We start from the raw sequence: 27606 nt of genomic DNA, 5'->3' as shown, positions 1-27606 counted from the left end.
GACACGTTTAATCAAACATGAGCCCAAACACGTATCAGGTTATGTTTTGCACAGAGAAAACCTGAACAAAGAGGCAGATCAGAGGACAGCTACATCTTCTCTTCCTGTTTTCGACATCTGTTGTAGCTACGACGACCACAGACGCATTTGGCTCACGGTCGCCAGTTAACATAATCACATGTTAATCCGAAACACCACCAAGAAACTTTAACTCAGTGTTTAGGATAAAAAAAATCTCCGCGATGGTCAGCCCTCTGGACTGAGACTTCAGTGAACTTTACCCTGGAAAGCAGCCTCTGTCCTCACGAGTGACAGAGTCAGATAGCGACCTGTTTACTGATGGTGATTTTGTAATTATGTAATTTGGAATGAAAAACGTAACTTTGTTACACATTAAAACAGCATCCATATGATTAGAAATTATCCATGGGTTTAAATTAATGGGGGACACCGTAGAAAAACCTTGAAAACACACACGTGTCATCATCATGACGTGTACCGTCACGTCTCTTTAGAAGCTGCAGCTCCCACTTACTGTGTAAATTACACAGCTGTTCGTCTTTACTTCTGCGGTGCTTTGCTCTGTGTGAACGACCAACGGCGGAGAATTGGTGAACCACTTCTGTGGTGTAAATGCACACATAAACAAACACACATCCTTACTGGCGGTGTTAGGAATAGTTGGAATAAATACCTGTATGTTTTTTTAGGAATAGAAAACAAATGCTTGGTCTTTTTAACAGGCCTGTCATTTTTGTTATGCATTATTTGGTATTGCTGTTTAATAATACAAAATTATTTTTTATTAGATTACTAGATTAATTGATGGGATAATCTGTAGAATAATTGATTCTGAAATTTTTAATAGCTGCAGCCCTAATGTCAACCAATGCAAATTCAACTGAAAGCATGAATACTGGCTGTTAAAATCAAAAGCATGATTGACATTCAGGAAAGACGATCAAATACCATTTCCATTCCATTTTATTCCATTTCCAAACATTGCTTAAAATGCATTAATTAGCTACAAGAGTGCTGCTTCTGAGACTACAAATCTAATTTCTCGTGTTTGTCTCTGGTTGATGTGTTTGACGGGCTGTGTGAGTGCTGGTGATGATGGTTTGTACCTGAAGTCCAGGCAGTCATGCAGAGCTGCTGAGCCCAGACTGAGAGAGAAACAACAGTGTTAGCATTCTGCCACGTTAAACAAGAGACAACCCCTGCTGTGTCATGAGAAGTACACAGTAAAATGACAGTCATAACATATGATAACATATATCATTTGTAGGAAAGCTGCATCATAAACCCTGGCTGTATCTTCAGCACTTGACTCCTTCAAAGCAGCCACGTTTCATCCGTTTCAGTGATTGTGATATTAAGTTATAATGAAAGGGCTGGGATATTTTCATAGTCCCATACTGTATGTTCGTTGTGCAGTGTGCTGGAGTTGTTCTATGTATAAATATGTATCACAATCATGTCAGCCACCTTATTTGTACATTTCTCATGAACACTCATCTGGGCTGTCTGATGTGCATTTTATTAGAACATCAGTGACCAGTAAGGGCAAACCGGGGGGGGGGGGGGGTACCTGAGTCAGGGAGAGGAGGAATGATAAAGGTCAGGTGTAGGAGGAGTAAGGGCTTTGTGTCGACTCATTATAAAACAACAGAAAATGTGTTGTGTCCTCTTTCTAAAGTAGCTGAAGTATGTTCATACAGGTGCCAAATCATGTTACTCTGGCACTGAAAAAAGCTGACGGAGCTTCCTGAGTGAGCTTCTTCATGGTGAGGTGTTCATCTGCCTGACTGCAATGTTGAGTAATGAGGAGGACAACTCAGATCCTACTTTCAACAGATCAGACCAAAACACCTCATGATAGTTGAGCCAGCTGCAGGTAACATCAGGACGTGATTAGATTAAGAAATGTCATGGGCCGATCTTTAATAAGATCCCTTATTAACACAGACTCATACACCTCCACAAACAGAGAAAACTGTGAGCTTAATGTATTCAGGGTTCAAGAGGGTTTATTGTCATTCCAGCCATATACACAGTACACAGTGTCATGAAATAACAATTCCCAAGAAGCTGTGCAGACAAACACCAACAACATAGAACACCACCAACAATACCAAAATGCTACATGTAACTGCTAAGTATAGTGCAAAAATATTTGTAAAGTGAGAATATGATTATTATTCTTAACATCAGGTGCAATAGTGCATCAGACAGATACAGCAACGTAGGACGGCATGGCTACGTCATGCTGGTCAAATTACCCTCAGAGACAGATTAGCACTGGATTACTGTGTCTTTGTGTTGGCAGGACAAAAAAAGTGTGCCAGCAAAGCAGAAAAAACAGGGACAGATCAGCACACATACACTACAGGGTTGAGCAGTCCTAATCTTCTTAATCTGCTGCACTCAGATTTTCCAAATAGTCAGAACAGAATCTAATCCCTGTTTTTGAAGAGGGAGATTCCAACAGAGGTTCTATTCGGGCGGCTGATTTGAACATGAATCTGATTTGACTTAGCTGGGTTGGACCTTTCCCAGAGCTTAAATTGTCATCCCATAATAAAGTGTAGCAACCAACTGGAATACTTCAAACTAAACAGATGAAATACTCAGCACGTGTTACATGCAGATGTTTTGAGGACAGTATGTGCGTCTGTGCCCTCTGGTGGTCTGGTTAAAAAATGATGACGCATTCACTCCAACACAAGGACTGTAATCTCATCAATTTTGAGATTAGATGCATGAATAAAGGTTAAACTGACCACCAACAACATCGATACCACTCACATCATTTAGTATTTATGTTTGGAAGTGCACATAGATAAGAGAGGCTGCGACAGAGGGAGGCCTCAGCACTGTTTGGCAGCAATACAGCATAACTGATGTCTAACAACTGTCAATAACAGCTGGTTGATTTAGGAGGTTAACGAGAGAATCTTTTCTCGCACCAATCATGTATCCACTAACGAACACAGCTTAATGAACATACAACTGATGATCAACCATCAGATACGATCACTGATTCATATGGTCCGTACACTGGAGGTTCAGCTCCCACGTGACTGTTGCCATGGAAACAAGTGTGTAGAGCATGCTCACAGTGTCCACAATATGACCTGTTTGCATGAAAACTAGATTACCAACCAGGTGGCAACAGCTATTTTTATCAAACAGTCATGTTATCCAGCCTGAAAATAGTTGGTCATTTTTATGCTAGGCCCACATGTGTCAGATCAGCTCAACCATGAGAGAATACAGCAGAAATAGGAAAAGCTCACAAGAGGCGCTGACTGTGGACAAGCTGACAGAAGATAAATGACTTTCCACCAGAGGTGTATTTCATTGTCCGATGTCGAGATTCAGTTCCCGTCGGTCAGTTCAGCAGGAAGAATGGTTCATATTGTTAGTTTTTTTCAGTCGTGTTTCCGGTACAACATCGTTTGGCGGTGAATCATGTAATGCACAGTTCTCAGCTCCTCGTTCTTAAACGACTGTGTCAAACAGTCAACATAACACTGTAGTTCAAGGCAAATACATAGCTGCAACTTCATGATTATGTGTACTTTTAGACAACACAACAGTGGATAATGTGTGTATTCACCTTGACATTAAATTGACATGTATTGAAGGTAAGCAAAGTGTGGCTGACTGACTGAATGAGAACGATGAGCTACAAACGAAATTAAACAGTTTTTTCATGGAAACGATTGCTATGCGTTCCTGTTTCTCATTGGCTAAAATTGGACAGCAGTGTCCTAGACTCAGCATACGATTGGCTGGCTCTCAGTTCTCTTCACCACTTTGATAACATAACAGTGAACAACACAGCGACTAGTCTGTGAGAACGAAAGAACACACAAGAGAGAAGTGAAACGTGGAAATAAGGTCAGTTCTTTCGCTTAAAGAGTCGTTCCTTTGAACTGATTCGTTCGCAAATGAGCCATCTTTACTCTCCAGAGAAACAAACACAAACACATAGCAGCAAGCCAACAGTTCTTTCATAAAAAGGCACTGTCTCGGTAGTAGCTTGGTTTTGTCGCATCGGACCTCGAAAAAAACCACCGTCCACTGCAAAGTTTGTTCAAAGGCTGTTGCAACTAATGACAGTGGACCACATCTCAAACAGACGCATGTATCAGAGTGGGACACTTGTTGTTCACTACGAGATGTACAGGAGCGCGACAGCCCACAAACACCCGCTATAAAGCAGTCAACATTAGCGAGCTCCTTTAATCATTGTGTCCCATATGACAAGAAAGGGGCCCAGTGGACAGCTTTTATGGGTGCAGTCACGTTGCACATTGCTAAAGATATGGTGCCCGTATATACAGTGGAAAAGCCGGAGGTTCATCCACACGCTGAAAATGTTTGACCTCAGGTTTGTGTCAAAGCCACAAAGGGGCATGCCTCAAGCCAGAGGTAGTGGACAGGGTCATCTTCCTGGACAAAAATGTGTTAAAAAAAAAAAAGACAGTAAGCACACAGCTCATGTCTACCAACATGTCATGTTTACTATGCAATGCATGCAGATGTTTAATTTAGTTTACATATCTTCAGGGATATAAAATACTTTTTGTAAACAAAAAGCACCTTTTGCCAAATTAAAGTATTCAAGGAAAGTTATGTTCACATTCTATCAATATGGAAACTGATTTATTTTTATAATATCTAGCAATCTGACATGTTAAATTTATGTTTACAAAAGCATTTTATCAAAAAGGGCCACATTCTTTTCAAAAGGATTTTATTTATTTTTTTCGAGTGAGTTTGGAGGTGCACTGTTTACAATGGCAGGGCAAATTTGTTTAAAATAAAAGCATTAAAATAAATGCAAATCGTAAATCTAGTTTGGTGTGAAACAATCAGAGATTCAAATTGCAGGCCATATCGCCCAGCCCTAATTTCAAGTAAAACATTTATTTTCTAATGTCTCGACTACATTTGCTCATCATTTCGCGAACTCATTTGATGAATTACAGTGTGAGCTGTCATGAAAACAATTTTGATAGACCGCAAACTATTGAATGGTAGTGCAGCAGTCAGGGTATTTCATGACTTGACATTTTGAGAGCTTATCAACTGAAACTACTGCAGGCTGTCAGACTGTCATCTCTTGAGGTACCAGGATAGCTGGTTAGCATGCTAACTTTTCTAGACATCTCTGAAACATGGTGCAAAGATGTTGTTTCGTCCCACTGTTGATAATGTGAGTGCATGTTTTAAATGTCTTACTCTAAAAGATTTGACATTGCTTCTTGAGTAGCAAATGTGTATGTAAAACATTTTGGCACTCCTCATTTAGATTTTTGTGCATCCTGAAATACATCAGCAAAAAGTTATCTGTTTTCTTTATCTTAATTTCTTTTCATTTTTATAACTCTCTTTGAAAACACACTAATATGCATTTTATTTTTGGCCACACTTTAGAGATTTGCTTCAAATTGACTTGACAGCTGGATACAAGCGCAGCCACTGGCTCCGAGTGACCTTATGAATGGGTAACACTTGCAGTGAGGAGAGTCTCACAGTCAGTAGGAGACTGTAAAACTACAGCTCTACCACAACACAGGAGAGATCTGTGGAGGATTATCATCATTTAGGTGAGCCAAACCCCATCAGTGGTAAAACATCCCACTGAAAGTTACTGAAAAAAAATGCCTAAAATAGAAATTCTTTGTATTAAAATGATACCCTAAATCAGACTCTAGACATGTGAACAAAAGATAAAGTGTATATGACTGTCCTTGATCTCCACAGAGAACATCTCTACCTAATTTTACAGATATTAGCCTAAATCGACTGTACATCTCTGCTGAGCCAAGCAGACACATCCCCTGAGGAAAAAACTCCACATTGGATTAAAGCTTGCACAATTGTCCAGCCTCAGCTGAACCACTGGGCAGCATGCACAACCATCTGTGCTGAGTGTGTGTAGACATGCACACATGATGACTAAAGCCTGCTCTAACCTACATTTCAGGGTGATGGCAGGCGGCAGCAGGGAAGTGGGTCTGTGGAGCTATGACTGAGAAAACACACTGCAGCCAAACACGTGCTGCTCAGCTCAGATGAGCCAGCAGGGATACACACATAACAGCAGACAGAGGAACATCATGCTGCCTATGTGGCTGAACTGGATATTTACTGAAGAACAGCAAGTAGTGTTGTCACAATACCAAAATTATGACTTCAGTACCATACCTGCCTAAAATATCTCGATACTGATACTGAAATTATTTATTTATTTCTAATATATATATATATATATATATATATATATATATATATATATATATATATATATATATATATGTATATGTAGATCTATATATATCATATATCTCTATATATATATGTATATCTATATATCTCTATATTATATACTGTTCTCTCTCTCCTGTCTCTCCTCCTCTGCTGTCCTCGCTCTCTCTCTCTCTCTCTCTCTCTCTCTATCTCTCTGTCTCTCTCTCTCTCTCTCTCTCTATCTCTTCTCTCTCTCCTCTCTCTCTCCTCTCTTCTCTCTCTCTCTCTCCTCTCTCTCTCCTCTCTCTCTCTCTCTCTCTCTCTCTCTCTCGCTCTCTCTCTGTCTGTCTGTCTCTCTCTCTTCTCTCTCTCTGTCTCTCTCTCTCTCTTCTCCTCTCCTCTCTCTCCTCTCTCTCTCTCTCTCGTCTCTCCATAGTCTCTCTTCTGTCTCTCCTCTCTCTGTCCTCTCTCTCTGCCTCTCTCGTGTCTCTTATCTGTACTCTCTCTCCGGTCTCTGTCTCTCTCTCTCTCTCTCTAGCTCTCTCTCTCATGTCTCTATCTCTCTCTCATCTGTGTCTCTCTCTGTCTCGCTTCCTCTCATCTCATCTCTCTCTCTCTCTCTCTCGCTCTCTCTCTCTCTATCATCTCTATATATTCTCATCTGTATCTGTCTGTGTAATCGCTGCTGCAGCTTCCTCGCTTCTGTCACTCCACGAAGCCCAATGTCTTCTTCTTTGGTTTCCTATTGTCTTGTTTGCTCTCAGAGATTATTAAATAACCTGATTTTGCATTAAAAGCTCAGTGCCAGTAGTAGAAAAATTTTTACAGCACATTAACTACAATTTTATTTGGCATAAAATAATGAACATAAATGAAATTGACTGCAAGTCTGGCAATTCATAAAATAAGAAAATACTTTATTCGTCCCACAAAGAGGAAATTTGCTATTTGCATTTCATGTTGACAAGGTTCAAACCCTGGATTATTAGCCTGCAAACTACATTAGTGCACTAAAGTACAACACAAATGACCCAGACCTGGTGGAGGTCTATGCTCTAATCACACCATTTTCTAATAATATAAATTACAATATATATCATAAATTATTGACAAAAATGTACATGCTATGATTATATTACTAGTACTGATTGACTTGAAATAGATAATTAAGTGGTGTTGTTGATCAGCATACTTGTGAACACCAGTGCATGTTATGGTAAAGTTCATGTTACCAGTGTGAACGTTGTGTTTGCATACAGAGATGTGTGGAACCACATCGGACTGTTAAACAGTTAGCTTTACCCCTGACTGCCTCATGCAACTCTGATGGTGGAAGTAGTTTGCTTGTCACAAAAAAAACCTCGCTTGACTTACATCCAGGGGATAATTAGGGTCCGGGCAGCTAAGCTGCCAAGACACTATTGTATTCCTATGAATTCTTTCTTTCTTCTTTCTTCCAAGGAAGTTATACTTCCCAAGGGTGAAAACTCACCAAACTTTACAGAAATGCCCCATGCCAGATTGACTAAATTCCAAGGACATGTCAATATTCCTCCTGGGGGGGGCACAATGAGCGTTTAAATTTTACAAACTTTAAAAATACCTACAAAATCAACAGTACATGCTACAGTTTTGAAACTTTCACCAAACTGTAGCCCCAATACTGCTGAAACTTTAGTCCACTTAAACTCATTACAAATTATGAAGTCCATCACTCAGTTTTTTTCAAAACCTGTAAAACTTATTCAAAACTTCTCCTCCCACAATTTTTGCTCAATTGTCACCAAACTTGCTAGAGAGCATCTTCAGACCGTCCTCCACAAAACTTGTTTCTCGGATTTTTGATTTATCAAAAATTAAGCCTACAGTGCATCAAAATGTTTGACTGTAAACATATACTATCAAATTCTTGCTAAATACATTTTCAATCTTCCTGAAAAAATTTGAGAATATTTTGGAGTCATGGTTGATCAAGTTTGGCAAATATCAGAATTTTATTTCAAAAAATGAATTTTTGAGGACATTTTGAATTCTGCTCTCATGGGAACAACTGGAGTCAATGTCAGACTGGCATTTTTAAACATCAGATGTTCTCTTATGAAGCAAAACACTTAGAGTTAAAAACAAATCACCAACATTTCCATGCTGTCAAGATGCAATTTATGTATTATCAGAATTTTGTTCAGGTAACAGAATTTTTGACATTTTGACCATTTTTGAAATCTGCCTTGACAACAGCTGCCTGGACAGTGACTCCCTGAGTCGACAAATGAAGCTACACAGCAGGTCTCACTTCCAGCCAATTAGCTCAGTGAGTTAGGAGCTGGTTCTTGCTGTCAGGGGTTGTGGGTTTGAGACCCAGCAAAGATGATGACGATGACAGATCAAAATGTCAGGTGTCCTCAACATGAAACACAAGAAAATTGTCCTGATGGTGGCATCACAGCAAGCCTATAAATTAAATAAAAACAAATAGCTTGGACCAGACCATGGGTGAAAGCTAACCAAATTTTGCACAAAGGTCCAGTCTCATGCCAGATTACCTCAGCTGTAAACTCAAGCCAATAGTCCTGATGGTGGCGCTACAGCAAGCATCTAAAGTTCAAAACTTTGAAAATTCATAACAAATCAACCACAACTTCAGAACTTTCATCAAACTGTAGCCTCAATATTGAAGAAAATTTTGTACATTTAAACCTATTAAAAATTATGAAGTTCATCACTCTGTTTTTTTTCAAAAACTTTAAAACTTCTTAAACCTATTTCCTCTCTCCTCCTTTGCCTACCGCGGTACCTTTCTAGTATCGGTTTACCGTGCAACACTAACAGTGTTAAAAGTATTCTTATTAGGGCTGTCAAAGTTAACGCGTTAATCGCGCGTTGACGCAACATCCTTTTAACGCCGTTAATTTTTTAACGCGCGATTAACACTCGGCATTAAAAAAAAAGGAATGCGCATTGTTTGATTAACGGCCGTAAGAGGCACCTGTAGTCTTGATCCAGAGGGCGGCAGAAGAATAAGAAAGGGAATCAGAAGATGAAGAAGCAGGGTTGGCGTTCAGGAAAAACAACGGTGGACTGAAAAGCGAAAGTGAAAGGAAATGGAGAAAGGACTTATGAACGGCAAATTCACTTTCAAAACACTGAAAGTGTTCGGTCGATAGGACAAAAGTTATCTGCACGTACTGTCGACATGAAATGAGTTAACTTTGAAGTACAGCGAGTCTTAGATATCATTTGCAAGCCAAACACATGGCAGATGCAGAGAGCCCACCGCCCCCCTCACCAAAAGCAGACATCACCATGTTTTGATCCCATTTAGGGTAAGGGAATATTTTTTGAGCCTTTTATTTTCCTGCATGATTTAAAGTGTTGAATAAACATCTATCTATAATACAAGGAATCTCTGTCTGTGTGTGTGTGTGTGTGTGTGTGTGTGTGTTCCTCAAATATCTCTGCGGATCAGGATCAGACTGACCTGAGACTTTCAACATAGCTGCTGCGTGGTTCAGTGGTGTGCAATAAGCATTTGCTTGGACTGCAATGATAGCGTGAATAAATTATTTCATAAATGCTTTACAAATTCTGCAAGCATTGTCCACCGGAGCCACCACAGTCACGTGGGCACCAGAGCCAACCACTGCACACCGTGGCCACGTGCGCACCAGAGCCAATCACTGCAGAGCTCAAGCCCACGACATACCTTAAAAAACAAGCGGATTTATACCTGCAGCGGCGCAAGCTGGACCGGGATTTTGCCTGCGGTTCCGTTCCGTTCTGTGCATCTAAACTGACTGTTGTGGATTAATGAGATTAAACAAGTCCAAGTCTGTTCGGGTCTGAGGAGATCCGGAGACGCGCGGACAACAAAGTGGGATCGGAATCTGTGGATGTTTGTGTGTAGCTAGCGCTAGCCGCTAGCTAGCGCTTGCTACACGGCCCACCGCCCAAGTCGACGGAGCGGACGCACTGGCATGTCCAAAACCAGATTTAGGGTAAATAATGTCCAACACGCCTTTTCGCGAACATTGCCGTTACGTTTGCTTTGTGTCTGGTGCAGGAAGAAACAGTAAAAATGTGCTTTTGTCACAAGCGGATTTATACCTGCAGCGGCGCGAGCTGGACCGGGATTTTGCCGGCGGTTCGGTCCCATTCTGTGCTGTTCTGTTCATCTAAACTGACTTTTGTGGATTATAATGAGATTAAACAAGTCCAGACTGAGTCTGTTCGGGTCTGAGGAGATCTGGAGACGCGCGGTCAACAAAGTGGGATCGGAGTCTGTGGATGTTCGTGTGTAGCTAGCTGCTAGCCGCTAGCCGACCCACACAGCCTAACGTTACCTACCGAGTTGACGGAGCGGGCGCACCGGCACGTCCAAAACCGGATTTAGGGTAAATAATGTCCAACACGCTTTTTCACGAACATTGCCGTTACGTTTGCTTTATGTCTGGTGCAGGAAGAAACAGTAAAAATGTGCTTTTGTCACAAAAGTGTCCAAGCAGCAAGTTTGGTTGTTGAGGAACAGGAAGATGTGGGAGGGACATCGGCAGATGATTGACAGCAGCAGTGATGTGTTGGAGACAGCGACAGAGATAGCGAGTTTTGAGAGTTGAGAGATTTGTGACATATAGCGTGTTTGGAGTGTATAGTTAGTGTGTTATGTAGTATTTGGTGTGGTGTGTTTAGTGAGTAGTGGAGTCGTGTTGTGAGGCAAACCAAGGAGGAGATGGCTGAATGTGGAACAGGCAGGAAAGAGCTGAGGAGCCTGAGGCATTGCCTGCATTTAATGTAAATAGTTACACATAGCTTTGTAAATTTCAAAAACTTATGCACCAATTTAGCAAACAACAATTTATATTTGCATTATAACTAATACAATTGGTCCATTGAACATATTTGTGGTTTTCACAGTAAAAAAAATAACTTTTTCTACTCTGATTTTATGTTATTTTGTGATTTTAGGTCCATAGTGTTAATATAGTATCTTAAAATGAAAAAATAACTGTACAGTCACACATGTGAGGTTGTGCTAAAAATAATTACACCAAGTAAGGCAAGGTAAATAGTTTTTAAGGTGACATATAATGGTATAATCAAAAGTAGTCAAAAACAGCCAATTATATCCCTGACGTCCCACCTTCAAACACAGCCTCATTTGGCCATCCATGAAAAAGCTACTTAACCTCCCACTTTTCTATAGAAATACATGCTGCCTACGGGCAATGCACTAGTTTTCATAAAGCAAGCATATTTTCCCTTTCTTATGTTGTGTAAAGTATTAAGAATGTGAAAAAAATACATTAAGGTACATTTAGAACAGAAAGAAATATGCCCAAAAAAATTGATTGATTGATTGATTGATTCATTTGCAATTAATCGCGAGTTAACTATGGACATGATGCAATTAATTGCGATTTAAAAAATTCATCGTTTGACAGCCCTAATTCTCATGAATAAAATTGGAAACATACTGTCCGCAGAACATGAGCTGATTTGTAGACGATTTGCTGCTGAACAGGAAAAAGCATGCAGACTATTGATTTTAATGGATCAAAGTGATCTGTCAAAGACAATGAAGGAATTAGTGAGTCATTTAGCTAAGACATATGAAAGAAATGAATGCTTCAGAGTAAGCCCAGTGGCCTCATGATCCTGGCAAACATGCAAGAAAACTCACGTGAAGCTGCTAAAGTCAAACTGGAGGAAACTGCCGGTAGCTTCTTTGTAAACAAGTCAAAGGCATAAAAAGTTGAATTCTCTGGTGTTCAGTGGATTATCTCAGCTTCTATCTTATACAGTGGCTCCGGTTTTAATCTTCTACACAGAAGTACATTTTGTATTCTGTTGGGACTGAATCACTGTGATGTCACACTTACAACAGCTAATTGATGTATAACATGTATTTAAAAAGAGTCATTATGTTTTTTTTATGAAGAAATTAAAACTCAGAATTTTAATAATAACAACATTAATAAGGTAATGATACAAACTCAGAAATATGTATTTCTTCCATAAGTTGATAAACAAGTTGTAATCTGAGGAAAATAAGGTCCCAGAACACTGTTGTAACAGTATGAATTGTGTTGTCCTTTATGTTCAGTTTGTTTATTCCATTTATTCAGTCATGAAAACAAAGAGTTTGATTATTTAGTTTGTTTAGGTGGAAAAAAAATCAGCCAGTGAAGATCTTTCTAACATTTCTTCAAAAAAACTACAGAATGTTGCTTTAATATAAGGTATAGAGTTGATCTTGGTGGTACGACCTATCCGATGTTTCTGCTGTGCTTATGTTATGTTCTGTGCTGCTTTCCTGGGATCTTTGATATCTGTTAACTCAGGCTGTCATTTTCTTTAGTCTGTGGCAAAACAGATTAACGTGAGTGAACTAAAGCAGCTTTATTGATGTCATCACATATTGTTATATGTGATATGTTATATTGTCACGTACATATTGTAGCATGGCAGACTGACCTCAAACAGAGTTATTCACAATGACATCCATCTAATTTTGTTTCCTTTGTCACTGTAAAACAACAGATGTACAGTGGAACACACTAGTATCATGCTTAATGATGCACCGCCTTTAGAAAACAAATAAACAGCATGAACAGTGAGGACGGACTCTCCACCTCACACAAGCCTCCACAAATACAGAGCAGCCTTTGAATGGTTGAAGAGGTAAATGCCAGATGCGTCTTTGGCTATTTTTTGGTTTGTGGATGTGTATGAGTCACGTGGTTAGTGCTCCATTATGAAAGTAAATGTGTACCATAATTCAAATTAAAATGCATTAAAAGAAATGCTTTTTCATTTTCAAAATATAGCTACATTTTTTGACTCGTAAATAAAATGAATAATAAATCATCCAAATTGCATTTTCATTTTCTTCTTCAAGACTGCTCATTTTGTAACTTAATTAAAATGAAAAAGAAAAGGACATTTAAGATTTAATTTTCCAAAAGATGCCCCAGCAAATAGTTACCAAAATTCAATTTGTAATGTCAAATTTGAATATTAAAATGCATTAGCAGAAAGGATTTTTCATTTCAAGGTCATAGCTGCATTATTTGACTCATAAATGAAATTAGTAATAAATCATCCAAATTGCATTTTCATTTTCTTTTTCAAGACTTCTCATTTTGTCGCCAGTGTTGGGAGTAACACGCTAAGTAACGCTTAATTTCACTACTTTTAGAGGTAACGAGCATGTAACGAAATATATATTTTTAAATCAATAACGCAATTACAATTACTATAATTTAAATGAGTAAATTACTCACGTTACTCTCTTTTGTGAAAAATGAACGCTTGCAGACAAGAAGACAGTGTTACACCATCCTGCTCGGCTCCCGGACCGTGGTCATGAAGCAGGGAGATGATTTCCTCCAGGGCCGAAATTTGTCTTTACCTTTGGGGTGAACCCCTTTCACGTGTTAAGCTGGTCGGGAAATAATACCATGGAGCTTTGCTGTATCTTGTGGAGCTGTTGCCTTTATTCACAGCCAAACTGCAGCCTATACTATAGGCTACATTAATTGCTTGGTCTACTACTGTTACCTCCGCTTTCTTCCTCTCCCATTCATTCACCGTCCCCACGCTCACTCTCTCTTGCTCGCCCACTCACACCTTACGCACACACACCTCACGCACTGCCCTATTCCTGAAAGGGGCTACGCCACTCTTAAAACAACAGATAGGCCTTCTTAAGCTGCTTCGGATCTAACGTCGCAGGACCTTCTGGTGGCGCTATGATACACCAATCGAATCCAATCAATCAGCATTAAACCACATCATGGCCGACAGTGCGGATAGATGAGCTCTTTCTCCTGGAAGTATGGACATTACTTTTCGCTCGTTGAAATTAAAGACAAAAATGTGGTCTCAGTTATGTGCAGGTGTAAAGAACCTGTCCACAGCAAAGAGTGGCAATTCAAATCTTATGAAGTACCTGTTGAAGCAACACGCTTCGACAAAGCAGCCAAAGACTTCAGCCCTACGGATGCTAAAGGCGCCACTCCATGCAAACAACCAAAGCTAGATTTTACATGGGATACGGTGCAGCAGATAAGCCAGGCAGAGCTGAATAAATTGATTACTAGGTATGTTGTTGATGACATGCATCCTCTGTCAACTGTCGTGTCAGATGCCTTCAGGCATCTAATGAGCAAAATACCAGTGACAAATGGAGGCTCGGGGCAAATGGGCAGGAAGACATTAGGCTATTTAGACAGAGAATATGCTAAAATGCAGGTCGAACTAAAAAAAACGTGAGGGTTTACAACATGTCTACAACAGCAGACATCTGGACTGTTTACAATAAAAGCTTTCCAGGTGGAGTGGCCCGGATGCAGCGGAGAAGTACAGATGTGTAATAATGATAATAATAATGATGGACTGGATTTGTATGGCGCTTTTCAAGACACCCAAAGTGCCTGACAGGTTTCCAGGTTCCATTCATTCACATTAAAGGATATTCCATTTATAGGTTCCAAAAAAATCTTAACCACACTCACAAACAACTCAATAATACTGAACACATTTGATGCCTGGCAAGAATCTCACTCACTTCTTGACACAAATATTTATTTTCTTAGAAGGGCACCTTTTTGGGGTAATCCCAACCTCTCACACCACATATCTGACTCAATATTGCGGGGGTGGAGGGATAGAGCAATCCAAACAGTTGCTGACTTATACATTAATGATAAATTTGCTAACTTCCAGCAACTAAATGAAAAATTCAACCTCCCCAAAGATAGTTTCTTTAAATTCCTACAAATTAGACACTGGGTTAAGGAGAAATCCAAAGAAACCTTCCCACATATCCCAAAAGATACTCCTCTTGAAACCAACCAATGTAACAAATTACACGGATCAACAAAAGGAATAATATCGTCTACATATGGTAACATCAATGGAAAGTTATCTGTTTATGATAAAACATCTACAAAAGGAAAATGGGAATCAGACCTAGGCTGTATTTATGAGGAGGCAGATTGGCATCATCTATTGGAACAGGCACAGACTGTACTAACCTCCACAAAACAGAGGCAAATTCAGTTTAATATATTCCATAGGACATACTACACCCCCTACAGTTTACATAAAATCGACAGCAACATTCCCTCCAGATGTCAGAGATGTAAAGTGAACCATGGTGATCTTATACACATGCTATGGAGTTGCCCAATTATAGAAGAATTTTGGAAACGTGTCATTAAATTAACCTCAACGGTAATAGGATGTCATATTGAACAGGACCCAAAACTATGGATTCTAGGGGACACAAACTCCATTAATGTGAACTACCACAAGAAATACTTTATTTTACTTCCGAGCACTGCAGTGAAAAAATTTATTCTGATTAACTGGAAATCTGAAAATTCACCCTCGGTAAGACATTGGATTAATGAGCTTGAACCTGAAAAGGTATTATATAATGTGAGAGGAAAGCATGCAGCCTTTGGAGAAATCTGGGGCCCTTTCACAGACATTCTGCCTTCTCTGGACTTGGCTGACCGTGCTGGTGTGAGCCTTCCTGGACTGGCTTCAAATTAGCCCTGTGCAGGTTCGCCTTGTATAACTTCCTCATTGACGCATTTGTTGCGAGTTGTGTGTTGATTTATATAGATATGAATGTGTGCAGACGGGTGTATGCAAAAACTGTATATATGGACTATGTGGACATATAAATGACACGAAACTGACGACAATACAAGGGAGGAGGGTGGAAGGTGGGATGGGAAAAGTTTGTGTTATATTTTTGTTTTAGCTTTGTATTGACTTCATTTTCTTTTCCTTGTTTTCTCTTCTGATGTTAAGAAATCAAAAAATCAAAAATCATCATCCTTGTACAGTGTCTGTAAGATTACACATTTGTGTATATTCCTTTTGTGAAATACGATTTTCAATGTATCAAACTGATGCTTGCTACTCACCATAAACATCTTGTAAGAGCTTCTGTTAATAAAAACAAATCTTAAAAAAGGTGTAACTGTGCATTGGATTGATCAACAACATGCTGCCTAGGAAATCAGTCCTGGCATGCCAGAGATTCAAGGGCCGACATACATATGATATTATTGCAACCAAAATAGACAACATCCACTCATCCTACGGCCTATCTTCCAAGGTGACAGCAACTCTTACGGACAATGGCTCTAATTTCGTTATGGCGTTTCAAATTTACCAGCCACCTGAGTCAGATACTGAAGATCATTCGGAGGAGGATGAGGCGACCTTTACAAACATTGGGGATGTGCTGGACAGTGCTGTCGATCACAATGACGTGGTTTTACCCCTGCATCACAGATGTGCATCGCACACATTGAACCTTATCTCCTGCCCGGATGTGGATAAGTGGCTAATGTCAAAAACGGAAACAAAATGTGTCTACAGAAATGCTATCACAAAATGCGCTGGGCTGTGGAACAAGGCAAGTCGGTCAAGTCGGCTTCGGAGATTGTCAACGACGTTATTGCTAAGAAGCTGCTTGTACCTTGCACCACCAGGTGGAATTCATTCTACGATGCGGTAGCTCGCATTTCTGAGATACCTGTGGCCGAATTGAATAGAATCTCCTCCCAACCTCAGCTGAAATGCATGAGTGAAAGGGAACATCAGGTCCTCAAAGAGTATTGTGTTGTGATGAAGCCACTTACTGTGGCTCTTGACATTCTGCAAAGAGAGGACAATTGTTTTTACACTCTTGCCCACTCTGGAGACGTTGATGTCCAAGACTGGAATTAAAAAAACACCTTGCAATCCTTGATGGCCTACCAGATGCAATTGTTCAGATAAGAGCTGCTATTTTATATTGCATTTATATTTATCCAATCAATAGCTCAGTTGCATTTGTTTGTGTCGAGGCAATGTGGAGTATTTTATAAGTGCTGGTCAATTTAGTAGTGACTGCTCTGCAGTCAGATTTATGGTAAATGCCAAATATGATTATTGTATAAGACACTTGTTTTTAAAACTTGTTTTAATACTCGTTATATCTTTTATTTCATGTATTTCAGGCAATCAGAACATGATTTGCACGTGTTCTTGAGGATAAAGATGCTCTACTGGCTGCTGCGACCCTACCCAAGTTCAAGTTACGTTGGCTGCGTGACCAGGAGAGGAAGGACCTGGTAATAGCAAGTCTAGAAGCAGAATGCAGAAAAAATGTCCCAAAGCAGGATGAGCACCCAGGAGAAACCCCAACAACACAGCGCCGGCCATCTAGCAAGGAGGATGAATTCTTTTGCTTTGATGAGAGTGAGGAGGATGCCTATGTCTCTGTTGAAAATTAAGTAGCTGATTACTTCAAATCAGGAGCGACAGGGAACACTCTGAATCAGTTTCCCACAATAAAGAGAGTATCACTTAAATATAATGCAGCCACTCCGTCCAGTGCCCCTCTGGAAAGACTCTTTAGCCTTGGGAACTTGATTCTCTCTCCAAAGAGGAATGGGCTCTTAGACCAAAAGTTTGAGAACCTTGTCCTCTTGAGGTACAATCACTAGTTTGAGAGCTAGCAATGTTGTGGCTACTGGTCAGAGATGAGAGATGAGACTTGTTAGCCAATTTTAACTTGTGTTGAGATTCTCATCTCTTATTAGGGGGCCAAGCCTGAGGGGCCGAGGGAACGTTTCCTAGGACCAGCGGTGCTAGGAACCCTATTGTTTTTTCCTATAACTCCCACACCATATATCGCACATTCAAAAACCTTGTATCCCCAGATTCCCTGAATGGAGCTGAATCACTTTGCAATGCAATGGCCACGCCCACTTCCGCCTAGAAGGATTTCCAAAAACTGGAAAACCTACTTTTTCAAACCTCTCCTTGGGATTTTGTCCGATCTGCATTAAACTTGGCACATAGACTCTTCAGCTGGACCTGATCTAAAGTTATCAAAAGAATTTTGCTTGGTCAAAAAATGCGCAAATTATTAACGAACAAATTTCTGTAGCTAGCTATAAAAATGCCAACTGTTTGATGTCTCGGTCAAACTAAATGCTATTAACACCAAATTTGAGATCCTTGGTTGCCATGAGACTGGGAAGGGATGAGCTAAATTTGGCGAATTTTGGCCATTAGGAGGCGCTAAAAATATGGGAGGTTTATATCTCTTGAACTGCTACACCGATTTTTACAAAATTTGGTCGGTATGATGCAGGGCCAATCCTGAGCCATATATGGAGGTGGTCATGACTGGTCAATGTGGACGTGGCTTATTACAAGATAAACAACAAACATTAATTTCAGCCAAACTATTATGCTGAGAGCTTTGAAATGTATATGGTACTTATAGAATAGGGCACAGTTCTTCCATACCAGAAATTGCACATGTACTCCAATAGGTGGCACTATAATGGATGCAATTGCGTTTTTGCCTGTAACTTCCACATTTTAAATAACACATTCGCAAACCTTATATCCATATGTTCCCTGAATAGAGCTGGGTTTTCTGACACAGCACACGCCCACTTCTGCTGCACATTTCGTTTGCTAAATCACCACATATGCAAAACCTACTTTTTCGAACTCCTCCTACAATTTAAGTGCCATCTGCCTGAAACTTTGCACATAGAATCTCCAGATATGTCTGATGAAAAGTTGTCAAAAGAATTTTGGCACTCCAAACTATCTGCTAGTTATAACCAAACAATTTTTTTTGCTAGCTGAAAAACACATATTGTTTCATATTTCGGTCAAACTAAATGCTCTCAACATCAAACTTAAGTCAATTGTTATGGTCTCCAGAGGCTCTGTGCCAAATTTGGCGCAAATTGGCCTATAGGTGGCACTATAACGGATGTCAATGTACTTTTGCCTTTTAAACAGGCAAGATTTTTTTTTTAAATCAATGTTACTGTGCCACGTCCAACATGCTAACACATCACCTCTGCAGCTCCTCACAAAAAGTTCTTTCTGCTCCACAGGTTCTGTAATATCAGTTCACTTCTCCCATATGCAAGACAAATGGATAACAGTGCGTTTAGAAAATAAAACACTTATCAACATTAATGCATTTGTCCTTGTCACTCTCATTTTTTGTTGCAATAATAGAAAGGTAATGAAACAGTACTGATGTGGGGTCACTCCTGAGGCCAGCCATATAATTAAGTAACGATTGGTCAAAGTGGGCGTGATTTAGTACAACAAATCCAAATCGGCACACATTCAGCCTTTTGCACTTCTAGTGCACTTCCCCTTACAGCGAATACCACGGCTCAGACGTTGGCCTGTGTCCTCACTTTTGCCCTGAACCCGTCATCCTTTGGGGCCAACTTCCGTTCAACTTCAGTTCTAGTATCTATTTAGCTTTGCATTATGAGGCATGTTTGTTAAACCATTTTTTAAAGCTTTTGTTAAATCACATATTCAAGTATATGCAGAACCTCAAGGCACCTTTGTTTTCTCTTTTAATTAGTGTTAATACTGTAGGCCAATCTTTTTTGTGTCACTGGGCCTAATGTGGTGAAAGAAACACTCTTAAATAACTGAGACAGTTGTTGTTTCGTTTCAACTACTAAAAGGGACTTTTGTACTACTTGATTTGAAGGCATATTGATTACAATAAATAGGTCTAAAAATTATGTTTATTGTGTTTGACTGTTCATATTTACATTTAAAAAGCAGACATAAAAGTAACTTAAAAGTTACTTTCCCTAGTAACTAATTACTTTTGATATACAGTAATTGGTAAAGTCATTCAATTACTTTTAAAAGAAGTAACTTGTAACTGTATTTCAGTAACTTCAGGGGTGATTTTCCTGCTGTTTCTGAAAACATGTACCACTATCTATGCTACCATCACAATGTTCACACTCTCCTCTTGTTTCTTCTCTTGCTCCAGTGTCAAATATGCACACCGCCCCCTAACGTATCAGATGCGCAGCACAGTCGGTCAGACTGGGGGCTGAAGAAGAACAGAGGCCACTGACATCACTCTCCTGCGCCGCCTGGGATTGTGAATTCAAATTGAACTCACAATCTTTTTTCTTTTTTGGGGGGGGCAGGCATGAAAACAAAAAGTCAATGTCCTCTTTGTTTTCTTTTTATTTGACAAAATGAGCAGTCTTGAAGAAAATGAAAATGCAATTTTTTAAATTTGACATTTAAAAATGAACTTTGGTAACTATTTGCTGGTGCATCTTTTGAAAATTCAATCTGAAATGTCCTTTTCTTTATCATTTGAATTAAGTTACAAAATGAGCAGTCTTGAAGAAAAAAATGAAAATGCAATTTGGATGATTACTCATTTTATTTACGAGTCAAAAAATGCAGCAATGAGCTTAAAATGAAAAAGCATTTCTGTTAACAGTTTAATTTTCATATTTGACATTTCAAAGAGAATTTTGGTAACTATTTGCTGAGGCATCTTTAGAAAATTTAATCTTAAACGTCCTTTTCTTTTTCATTTTAATTAAGTTACAAAATGAGCAGTCTTGAAGAAGAAAATAAAAATGCAATTTGGATGATTTATTATTCATTTATTTATGACTCAGAAAATGCATCTATATTTTGAAAATGAAAAAGCATTTCTGTTAATGCATTTTAATTTGAATTATGGTACAGATTTGCTTCTATACTCTTTAGGCGTGGACATCACGGCTAAAAGGAACCCGCAGCCATGGCTATTCATCACGCCACTGCTCAGGGACACAGTAGAAAGCGCATGCAGGCACACACACACACACACACACACACACACACACACACACACACACACACACACACACACACACACACACACACACACACACACACACACACACACACACCACACACACACACACACACACACACACACACACACACACACACAGAGAGAGAGAGTAGTTTTAAGACAACTGATGGCCCTATTGTCAGCCTATACATCCATGATGGCTGTGCTAACTGGCATGTATAATACCAAAAGCCCTCAGATTGGACAAGAGACGGAGGCAACAATGGCTGCCAATGCCATGCAGGAAAACAGGAGGAGCAAAGGGAGGAGGAGGTGTGAGTGGGTGAGGTGGCCTTTAAAGCTGATCTAGAGTATGACTTGCCATCTCTGGACTAAAGACTAATCTAAAAAAGAAAATGGCCAAGAAGCAGAACCTTACGCTCTTAATTCAAAGGCAGCCCTACCCATCAGATGAAGGAGGAGAGAGATTGTAAGGATGGAAGAGGGAAAATGGAAAAAGCTAATTGGTGGACAATAAACATAAAATCTGTTTTTATTGGGGTTTAGTGAATAGACACACAGGGCTCAACCAGGTGTTTTTGGGCAGACCTGCTTGTGATGCTGCACTCGTTGAAAATCACTGATTCTGTCTAATGACAAAGGGACAACTAGTCTCTACTCTCAGGGATTTCTGAGTAGTCCTGAACACAATTCGCTCCTTCACTAGGGTGTGGCAGCATCCCACTTAAACCCCACCCAACCACGTGTTACTATGGTGTATGAAGGGGCTGGATACCAACTTAAGGCCTGCATGGAGGATTTGTCAGCACTCTAAAAACACTGGATAGATGGATGGATTTATGGATGGATAGCTAGGAGGATTGATTGATGGATGGAAAGACAGACAAGCGGGTTTGGGTGGAACTGAAAAATCACAAGATTTCTAGCAGCTATTGACGATGGGTTACAGATGGTTTAAATGTCTGTGACACACTACAGTGATTGACCTGTTGGTCTGAAACGTGTGTTGACTGATGAGTGGAAAGAAGGTGATGTTAAAACCATGGTTGGATGACTGGAGGACACAGAGGACAGTATCATATCCAGACCTGCGTGGAAGACCACAGTGTTCTTCCTGCATCCCGACAACAGCTGAAGGTTTCGGAAAAGTCCTTTGGCTGTCAGTTTCACATGGAAGTTGGACAGCGACAGTCTGGGAGACCATAACATTGTCTCTGCTGGTAATCCAATACTCTTCAAGTAAGGACTTTGATTCTTAGCACAGATCCTCTAGGCTCTCAAAGACTCCTGGGCTGACCCAGTTTTTTTCTTCTTGCAATCCAATTCCACAGTACTCCCTGTGTGTTCAGTTCACTGTTGTTATCTATTTCAGAAGATTGTGTATTGGTGACGATCCCACAGTATTTTTAAGAGAATGATTTGACACAACACAAACACGGTTTCTTCAAACTGAAGTCTTAACTGTCTAGTGAGTGAAAATGATCCCTTATTATTCTTTGATCCCAGAAGTGAAAATGATTCCAAAGGAAAAAGGAAAGAGATTTAGAGGATGGTGCTGCTGGAATTTCTTCCTCGCATCTCATGAAAACCATGTGGATATCAGAAAAAAGACAAAAACAGGATTTGGAATTTAAAAGGCAAATCTTTGATTTGACACAGTGGGAAAAAGAAGCTTTAAAGAAACTAATACGAGAAAAGGGAGTCCATTCAGCCTTCAGCTGCCCTTCATCGATTCAAAGCCACAGTGTCCACTGCAGCAAGAAAAAATAAACTTGAAGGGAAACGGAATTCTGTCGGCTAGCAAAAAGAAGTGAAGAAAATGGCGCCAAAATTAGCTGCATGCTCCACCATCGTCCAGGTGGTAGTGAATCATCCAACAGTAAAGATGGAGTGCGAGGAGGGAGACGACCGAGGTAGTACTCGTAGTACCGTGTGTGTGTGTGAGGAAGGAGAGAAAATCCTCCACACTGCTGATGATTAGTAGTCCGTCTCTGCTCTACACACAAACACACAGCGATCTGGCCCACTGACGCACACACAGAGGTGTCACAGAAATGCAGCTCTCATTTACACACACACACACACACACACACACACACGCATACACAGACAGGGACAAAGGCAGGCATATACATACTCCCTCTATTTCACTGCCGTTTCCAAAGCTCCTTGAACCCTGTATACGCACACACACATACACTTGCACGGAGGGAGAGATGCTGCAGGGGAGGAGGGGGAGGGGGAGTGGGTGGGATTCGAATAATCTCTGCTGCGCTCGCTCTCTCCCTCCCTTATTATTTTCTGAATTCTCTCATCCTCCGTCTCCTTTGAATGAGAGAGAATGTCAAAGATGAATCACGTCAAGGTAACATGTGATCAAAGCACCACCATGAACAAGAAAAAAGAGTGGGAGGAGCCTCACACACACCATCTCTCAGTGGCAGGTGCAACATTAAAGCCATTCAGCCACACAAACGCCTCGAGAGAAGAGACACCCACACACATGCACACAATACAGCAGGCAGCTTAGCCTTTCCAAATTTAAACAAAGTAGTTGAGTAAAAAAAGTTGAGGTTGTGACTGAAGTTTATCAGAGCCTGCTGCAGAGGGATAGTCCTGAATGTGTGTGCTGTAAGTCCTCTAACATACTGAGCACATGTATGTTACATTTTCTTGTCCAAATATCTGCTGTTCAGCTCCCAATATTGGCTGTAAATTAACAGGTAATTTTTTAGATCTTTTTCCAAATATTCACAGTGTGTACAACCTTGATTGCAGATAAGTTATATGTTGTGTAAAATATAATGATGCAGAGTGCACTCATTAACAAACTGTGTTGACTGACTACAGTGTTACAAAGTGTTCCTGAGCCCAGGTAGTAATCTCTGTTATTCAATCATGTGTTTGACAAAGTGTTGAACCTCTCCCCATCCTTGTTTTCGCATGACTGAGCCTTTTGAGGATGCTCCATTCATACCCAAACATGATACTATCGCCTTTCACCAATGAACCTGTTTACCTGTGGATGTTCCAAACTTTCACAGTCTGTTGTTGCTCCAGTCCCACCTTCTTTGAAACGTGTTGCTGCGATCAAATTCATAATAAGAATATATTTACACAAATCTATAAAGATGTTGAGGTCAAATATTAAATATATTGTCCTTTAACTGTTGTCAGTAGAGTATAAGTCAAAGGACTAGCAAATTGTCACATTCTGTTTTGTTATTTGTTTTTGTTGTTATTTTTAGAATCAGGGTCACATAACTGTAATACTGTTCACCTCATTAATATTAACGAGGATGAACTAAATATCAGAATAGTGCAACACATTTCAACCCAATCGTACGATTCAGCCACTTAAATAAGCATAGCCTAGTGAGGCAGTTTCAACAAAACCTGATCATCACAATATTTAATAAGGTCAAACTTATTGAAAAGCTGTTATTTTCTTGGTTGTAGCTGTCTGGACCTGATGAACTGGTAAATCTGTCTGTACTGAAGTTGATATCAAAGACAGCTTGAAATAATATTTTAGAGATTAAACATTTTGCAAGAGTGCTCTTAAGATGGTCAAAGTGGACACTTGATCCAGTATGAAGAGCACAAGAACACTTGGTGAGAGCTTCCACTGCCATAGCCATTCAGAGATTCTATTCCATTATTAATTGATTATCTATAGTATGTAAACACTACACTCCAAATGTGCTAATTTCCAACATTTCTCAGAACTACGACTACTTTTGGCCACATGGGGTCTTTTCAGTGGTCACTCAGGCAAACAAGTTAGAGAAAGCTGGTGTGTGTAATCTTTGCACACTGGCAGCCCCAAATGGCAGCAGGAGGTAACTGAATTTGAGCCACAAGTCATGTTAAATACTCAACTACATGCTTTTCCTCAATACAGTGCTACTTTCTTAATGGAGGCTAATATATTTTTACATAAAAATCTTGCAACACATGCAATACACGTAAGAAAATACAAATCTGACTGATGCCTTCAATGACACATAAATAGTCCCTAGAGAGCACAAGCCAGTTGGCCAAAATAACCAGAGCCATGTGTGTGTATGTACAGTGCCTTGAAAAAGTATTCACCCCCTTTAACTTTTCCACATTCTGTCACGTTTTAACTACAAATGTAAATGTACAGTTGAAACCAGAAGTTTACATACACTATATAAAAAGACTAAAAGTATTTCTATTTGCTAAATGCCAGAATAATGAGAGAAAGATTTTTTTAGACAATTTTTTATTACTTTCTTCAAAGTAAGAAGTTTACATACACTAAGATTACTATGCCAGAAATGTGCATATCAACCCAAGAACAAAAGCAAAAGACCTTGTGAAGATGCTGGCTGAAGCTGGTAAGAGTGTGTCATTATCCACAGTGAAACGAGTACTGTACCGACATGGGCTGAAAGGCCACTCTGCCAGGAAGAAGCCATTACTCCAAAAGAAACATAAAAAAGCCAGATTACAGTTTGCAAATGCACACAGGGACAAAGACCTTAATTTTTGGAGACATGTCCTGTGGTCTGACGAAACTAAAATCGAACTGTTTGGCCATAACGACCATCGTTACGTTTGGTGGAAAAAGGGGGAAGCATGCAAGCCTGAGAACACCATCCCAACTGTGAAATACGGGGGTGGCAGCATCATGTTGTGGAGTTGTTTTGCTGCAGGAGCGACTGGTGCGCTTCACAAAATAGATGGCATCATGAGGAAAGAACATTATGTGGAAATACTGAAGCAACATCTCAAGACATCAGCCAGGAAGTTAAAGCTTGGGCGCAAAAGGGTCTTTCAAATGGACAATGACCCGAAGCATACTGCCAAACTGGTTACAAAGTGGCTTCAGGATAACAAAGTCAATGTTTTGCAGTGGCCATCACAAAGCCCTGATCTCAATCCTATTGAAAATTTATGGGCAGAACTGAAAAGGCATGTGCGAGCAAGGCGGCCTACAAACTTGGCTCAGTTACACCAGTTCTGTCAGGAGGAATGGGACACAATTCCTGCCAACTATTGTGAGAAGCTTGTGGAAAGATATCCAAAACGTTTGACCCAAGTCATACAGTTTAAAGGCAATGGTACCAAATACTAATGAAATGTATGTAAACTTCTGACTGAAGAAAGTAATAAAAAATTGTCTAAAAAAATCCTTCTCTCATTATTCTGGCATTTAGCTAATAGAAATACTTTTAGTAATCCTAACGGACCTAAAACAGGAAAAGTGATTGTCTGATTTCATGTCAGACAGTGAGGAAAAAAAAGCATATGTGTCTTTTTATATAGTGTATGTAAACTTCTGGTTTCAACTGTATCTCATTGGGATTTTATGTGATAGACCAACAAAGTGATGCATAATTGTGAAGTGGAAGGAAATTGATACATGATTTTATTTTTATTTTTTTTTTTAAACAGAAAAGCGTGGTGTGCAAAAGTATTCATCCCCCTGAGTCAAAACTTTGTAGAACTATCTTTCGCTGCAATGACAGCTGCAAGTCTTTTGGGGTAAGTCTCTACCAGCGATGCACATATAGAGACTGAAATATCTGCCCATTATTCCTTGCAAATTAGCTCAAGTCTGATTGGATGGAGAGTGTCTGTGAACAGCAATTTTCAAGTCTTGCCAGAGATTCTCAATTGGATTTAGGTCTGGACTTTGACCTGGCCATTCTAAAACATGAATATGCTTTGATCTGATCCATTCCATTGTAACTCTGACTGTATGTTTAGGCTTGTTGTCCTGCTGGAAGGTGAACCTCCGTCCCTGTCTCAAGTCTTTTGCAGACTCTAACAGGTTTTCTTCCAAGATTGTCCTACATTTGGCTCCATCCATCCTCCCATCAACTCAGACCAGCTTCCCTGTCTCTGCTGAAGAAGAGCATCCCCACAGCATGATGCTGCCACCACCATGTTTTACGGCGGGGATGGCATGTTCAGGGTGATGTGCAGTGTTAGTTTTCCTGCCACACATAGCGTTTTGCATTTAGGCCAAAAACTTCAGTTTTGGTCTCATCTGACCAGAGCACCTTACTCCACATGTTGTGCCCCCCACATGACTTCAACAATGGCTCTCTTCTTGCCACTCTTCCATAAAGGCCCAATTTGTGAAGTGCATGACTAATAGTTGTCTGTGGACAGATTCTCCCACCTGAGCTGTGGATCTCTGCAGCTCCTCCAGAGTTATCATGGGCCTCTTGACTGCTTCTCTGATCAATGCTCTCCTTGCCCAGCCTGTCAGTTTAGGTGGACGGCCATGTCTTGGTAGGTTTGCAGCTGTGCCATACTCTTTCCATTTTCAGGTGATGAATTAAACAGTGCTCTGTGAGATGTTCAAAGCTTGGGATATTTTTTCATATCCTAATCATGCTTTAAACTTCTCCACAACTTTATTCCTGGCCTGTCTGGTTTGTTCCTTGGGCTTCATGATGCTGTTTGTTCACCAATGTTCTCTAGCAAACCTCTGAGGCTTTCACAGGACAGCTGTATTTACACTGAGATAAGTTTACACACAGGTGGACTTACTATTAGTGGATTTAATAATTAGATGACTTCTGAAGGCAACTGGTTGCACTGGACTTTATTTAAGGATATCAGAGTAAAGGGGGGTGAATACTTTTGTACACCACACTTTCCTGTTTATTATTTGTAAAAAA

General features: G+C 40.0%; 1 protein-coding gene across 1 annotated transcript in view; it reads right to left on the bottom strand.

Annotated features, from left to right (window-relative positions):
• The window catches only part of LOC115581092 (microtubule-associated tumor suppressor 1 homolog A-like), a 95636-nt gene that overhangs the window by 61693 nt on the left and 6337 nt on the right, over window positions 1–27606 (bottom strand). Inside the window, exon 3 of the mRNA XM_030415982.1 lies at window positions 1128–1166. Coding sequence (XP_030271842.1) covers window positions 1128–1166 — 39 coding nt within the window. The remainder of the gene's footprint in view (window positions 1–1127; window positions 1167–27606) is intronic.

Source organism: Sparus aurata, chromosome 1 (genome assembly GCF_900880675.1).
Source record: "Sparus aurata chromosome 1, fSpaAur1.1, whole genome shotgun sequence".
In the NCBI taxonomy this organism is placed as follows: domain Eukaryota; kingdom Metazoa; phylum Chordata; class Actinopteri; order Spariformes; family Sparidae; genus Sparus; species Sparus aurata.
Note: the sequence above shows the minus strand (reverse complement) of the source record. Positions and strands in the feature narration are given on the sequence as shown.